General features: G+C 36.2%; 1 protein-coding gene across 1 annotated transcript in view; it reads right to left on the bottom strand.

Annotated features, from left to right (window-relative positions):
• LOC100177052 (beta-1,4-galactosyltransferase 3-like) overlaps nucleotides 1-3944 on the bottom strand; it is a 4855-nt gene extending 911 nt beyond the window's left edge. The window contains exons 1-5 of the mRNA XM_002124729.5: nucleotides 3154-3944; nucleotides 2601-2757; nucleotides 1641-1861; nucleotides 1158-1297; nucleotides 603-691 (exon numbers count right to left, since the gene is read on the bottom strand). Coding sequence (XP_002124765.3) covers nucleotides 603-691; nucleotides 1158-1297; nucleotides 1641-1861; nucleotides 2601-2757; nucleotides 3154-3487 — 941 coding nt within the window. The 5' untranslated portion in view covers nucleotides 3488-3944. The remainder of the gene's footprint in view (nucleotides 1-602; nucleotides 692-1157; nucleotides 1298-1640; nucleotides 1862-2600; nucleotides 2758-3153) is intronic.
• Nucleotides 3945-5690: the final 1746 nt, after the last annotated feature.

Raw genomic sequence — 5690 nt, 5'->3', positions numbered from 1 at the left:
GGCGCCGGGTAGCCGTGGTGTGTCAAATAAAAGCGTGTCTATTAAACCCAGTATAACATCAGTTTTGCAACAAAATCATTTTTAGGTAAAGGGCCATTTTTTGTTAAAATTAGGTAATATAAAAGATTGACTTGAATTTGACACAAACTAAACTCAACAGCGCTGCTAGTGATCGAAAGAATGATCGTAACTTATTTATCCTCGTGTGTCGGGCAACGATGGTCGCTACTACACAGTTGTTCTGTTCGTACATCTCGTGCCCATTTACCCATTATCATATGTGTACCTGTGCGGATGATTGGTTTTCAGGACTTATATTTATTTGCAGGGCTCGCAATTTAGACAAACAGTAAGGGACCACTGGGTTAAAGCAATTTTCGTCAAGTGTCTTGCTATAGAAAACGCACGCCCATAATGGTAATAGCGACGAGCTTCGAATCTGTAATATCTGGTGTAGGGACAGTCGCGCAAACCACTGCGTGGCACGGTGCGGTAAAATCATAAGCTGGCACGAGGTGCATAGAACATTCCTGTTATAACGACGGTGGGAAATAGAGCAAGTTACATATCAGTTAACAATAGTAAACGAGCGTTGCGCTCACTTGTTGTATTTCTTATTCGGCCGAAAAATTGAGAACCCTCCAACATGTCGTATCCTGGCGTTTATGTCGTCATCTTCGCCACCCCAACCCTGTAACATTCCCATAGAATATTATTTTTGCACATATGTTAATTAATAGTATAAAATGGTGGGATCAATTAAATTTAATTTTGTTTTTGACAAATTTAGCAGTAAACAAAGAATATTTAAAGAAATATATAGGGGTACCTTTAAGACTCTAAACGGGCGGTATAAATTGTTTAAATACGATCAGGAAATGTGGGGATTTGGTATTCATCTTACCCTATATAGTATATGTGACCTCCGGTGTATGGTATTTATCTCCTCGAAGTCCAAATTAATTAAAACAACAAATAGATTTATCGGTAAAACGACGGTAAAACATATTATGGTTAAACACTACTTGACTGAAACTTCTAAATATAAACATGGCTACAGGACCTATACAACAACAAAAATTGACTCACATTGATTTGTATTTAAATAAAACAAAATAAGATATAATTGAAAGAAAGTGATGTCTTAAACTACTTACACAATATTTGTTAGAATAACCGTTGATTTTGATAAATTGTTGCGGTTTTAAACCCAGCACACCACCGACTGTCACTCCACAACACAAGCGGTAGTTGTACTTATCCAAACGTGCTGATAAATGTACGACTTCACTATCACCTGTGAGTAAAGGATGCGGTTAAACTTTTATTACAAAAATTGATATATATATATACTAGTTTTTTCGTTTATATATATATATATACAATGCCAGTGGGCTTAAAGACAAACAATTTTCTTGCACGTAATAAACGACTGTATATTCTACATCCCGTGTTTTGTTGCCAGTTGTGCAGATGTTTTTGTCACTGAAGATACTATACCTTAATATACTAACTCAAAAACATGGGATACCGGACTTAATTTTGCATATACGTAGTAGTCGTACTAATAACACAAGTTTATCATCGTATACATGGAGTACCAGAGTACACCTATCACCAAAAAATGAATCCAAGTTTACCTTTGCAAAGATACAAGGTTCGGTCATTCTCACTCAAAGTGTCAACGTCATGAAAGAAAAAGCAGTCCGCCGTGAAGTTGGTTGAGTTCATAACATATTGAAAACCAAGGTTCATAAGTAAGCCCTTGTTAAAGGTATAGTCGTTGTCTTGTTCTACAACAACGACAATATATTGAAGTTGCTGGCGTTGCAAAATTCCGTGCAGATAGTGTAGATTATACCTGAAAGGGATTATAAGTTTGAACGTTCTTTATACGTATAGGCTATAGCAGGGTGGGGGAAGATGTTGGGACACTCTTTATTCTATATTCTCGTTCTATTGATACAGTCAACAGAAGTTATTCATAAAAGTCTAAAACCATATCTCCATGTCATGCCATAGGCATATAGACCGTTGTTATTTGTTTAAAATACGAACGCGATATTTGGATATTATATTCTAAAAACGTCTGCTACCTTTCCCCACTATATGGAATCATCAACGCCTTAAACAATTATATACGTCTTGACACAGTCTGTTGTTACGGCTGATAACACACGTTAGTAATACAGCATAGAAGATTGCGGTTCAGCAGAGCTGAATTTTAGCATGCGGTTCTAAATGCCTGATATTATACATACATGTTGTTATATACCAGCTGAGCCGTTGAAACATTATCTACATTATGCCTGGTTGCAGAAATAACAGAATATAGTTTCTCATATAGTAGGATTGGGGAAGATGGGACATCTTTAGCGCATAATATCCAAGTATACAAATCGTGTTTCAAACAATTAACAACGGTTTAAGGGAGTCGTGAAGATAACGTTTTTTAATTCCCTGAATGTTTTTTGTTTACTTTCTAATCGGACGAGAATATATAATGAGAAGGTGACCCATCTTCCCCCATTCTACTATATAGTCCAGGACACATACCAAAACAGTAATGTTTTTGCACAACTCAAAGATTGTATATATACCTCAAGTGTTCTTCTCTGTCTCGGTATGGAATAATAATTGCAACTTTTGATCTTGGTTTGCAATCCGTTGGTCCAGGATAAATACCTCCTGGCTGCAGCCCCTGGTTTTGTTGCGCTATTTCTTCTAACGTAGGCGGCCAGTTTAAATCATCAGGGCCTATAAACATAAACATTAAATTGACTACCACCCGGATTTTAGTCTCCCGTCGTTGCTAATTATATTAGCGCTTGTATAACATAAAAAATATCCAACTCTATTCAGGGATACTGTTTTTATATAACACACTTATAGCTGCTTATGTTGGCGTTCAATACAAAATAGTGGGTGCGGACACAGTTTGCTTTACACCATACCATAACAAGTTCAATTTATAACAAGTTTGGTTTACAATAAAAAAGGTTGTCGATTTGAAATTAGAACGGCACTAATTGTTATATGTCAGAAATAATGAAACAGTAATATGTTAATAGCTGGCAATGCGAATAGGGTTGTTTATATTTTATAGCAGCATATTTTCGCTTATAACTATATAGCAACGTATTTAACACTCACCCTCAAAGGTGATATGTGTAGGTCCAGTTAGTAATGGGGAAACTTTAGGACATAATGTATCTTTTGACCCTGGCAAGACTGTACTTGTTGCTGTTGTTGTCGTCGTTGTCGTGCTGGTAGTTTTAGTTGTGTTTTCAGTTATTCTAACCTCATGTTGCAACACTTTTTGTTCTGCCTGCTGGGCTTTAGTAGATTCTCGTTTATTTTCATGACTTGCATATTCTCGACCACATCGAACATCTTTCAATGATGAAAACTCGCGAACTACAACGAAACCGCCAAGGAGAATCGTTAAGGAAAGTGAAATATGGGCAACCCTGATTCTGGACATCATAGCCACTACGTTTTTACCTACTACAGTATCTCAGATTAGAATCCGATGTACTTTGTGTTTACTGTGCAAACTATCAATCATAAAGTGACATGTCTCTGTACACAGATAGATTAATAATTGTGTTGCTTGGTAAAAGAGCCGCATTTAATTAGAATCTTAGTATATGACAAAGAAAAATAATAGAACACAACATTTCGCTTTATGTTTAGGTTGGCCTGAGTAATTGTAGATCTAGTGTTAGGTATCAGCTAGGTTTTTAAAAACAGTTATTTCAAGATGACGGTACAATGCTCCACATATAGACCGGCATGTATGTTTATACGCAATACAAGTGCATACTCATATAGTAGGGTGGGGAAAGATGGGACACCTGTAGCACACAGAAACCAAGTATCTTTATAGTGTTTCAAACAATTAACAACGGTCCATGGTAGTCGTGAAGATACGGTTTTGTAATTTTTTGAATGCTCTTTGTTTACTACCAAATGGGCGATAAATAAAAATGAAACTGTGTCCCATTTTTCTCCACCCTAATATAACTATAAACAAGAACATAAAGCACCACACTTTTGCCAAATTCAATACAAGCTTTCGTAAACATTTAATTCCTTTCGGTTAGGAAATAGTAGTTGTACTAATTAAATTCACATACAAAATCCTTTTACTGTAACATTATTTATTACATAGCGCCAATGTAACTTCGCATAGATAACTTCATATAACTTGTGCTGGGCGTATGCGTCTTAGGGCAAGACATTTATAAAGTAATTGCTTCAACACAGTGGTCACTATTGGGATGACCGATTATCAGCCAAACATTAAAAAAGGAAAATTCCCCTTAAAATAATCACCCACAAAGTGACATATACTTGGTAACTCGTATGCTGGACTAGGTGTATAAAACAGAACACAAGTGTTTAACGACTTTCCTTTTCCGGCCACGCGAGATAAAGTATCACCTATCGCTATGTCTGCATCACCAACGAAATAAACGAGTTCTATATCGGCAGTTTCTAAACTACTAAGCTGTAGCAGAAGCGTCGCATACTTAACTTTATAGCGACAGGCTTAATTAACTGCACTCCAAAAAGCGCACCGGGGAGAATTCGATATTTTATACTTGAGTTAAAACAACACCTCCACACCTCAAAACAACAGAAAATTCTTTACTCCTACCCAGACCATGAAACAGTGTGTGGTATTGGTCTATGCTTCTACTTCCCCGTAGGATAAATAAATGAATGTAATTTTATCCTCGGGTGGCCTGATAAGCATAGCCGTCATACCACCACTGTTTTATTTCAAACACTTTGTGAAAGCTTACGAGTTACCAGGTAGCTTATATTATACGATTTAGCGTTCTAACTATTTAGACTAGACCTTCCGGGTTATTTATTTTGGCAACAAGTGGCTCTTTACTATTTATCTACAGCGATTACAACTTATGTATATGGGGGAAGACGGGACACCTTTAGCTTATAAAATCCAAATATCCTAATCGTGTTTAAACAAATAACAACGGCATATGGGAGTCGTGGAGATTATAACTCTTTAAATCTTCTTTGTTAACTACTAAATAAGATTAGAAAATAAAATGAAAAGGTGTCCTATCTTTTACCATACCAAGTACCTATAATAACCCTCTGCTATTACCCTACCAAGAATAACTCGTTATAAGTCAATAACATCCTCTATAAAGAGTATACACATTATCTTAAGCATACACGCCGTTGAATACTAGTTAATATAAAACCACCTTTATCTGCGCCTTGAACCAACATGTGGGAAAATGGCAGCACTTATTTCTTGCACCTTTCTGTTACTTCTTGAACCCACTCGCAAGAAAACGTTTTCTAACTAACTAACTAACTAACTAGTAGCTGGGTGTTTTTGATGAATTTTCACAATGTGTGCGTAAAAAATAAATTTAGTAAGAGACTATATTGCTATTGCAAAGATTCTTGCTTTTGTGTATTATAACTCTTTTTCTTTATACTTGTAATTTGAGCTTTTCTTTATAGTTTTAATCTATCTGAGATTTCCTATTCCCACCCATCTGCGGCAAACCTGCTAAACGTCTGTGGCGTATCGGCACTTGAAGTTGAAGATAACCTCCGGGCATATACCAGTAAACATAATAGCGGTTGNATATAAGATACTATTTTACACTTATCCTAAATACTATACTCCCGACATATAGTAA

This window comes from Ciona intestinalis, chromosome 10, assembly GCF_000224145.3.
Source record: "Ciona intestinalis chromosome 10, KH, whole genome shotgun sequence".
Taxonomy (NCBI): Eukaryota; Metazoa; Chordata; class Ascidiacea; order Phlebobranchia; family Cionidae; genus Ciona; species Ciona intestinalis.
Note: the sequence above shows the minus strand (reverse complement) of the source record. Positions and strands in the feature narration are given on the sequence as shown.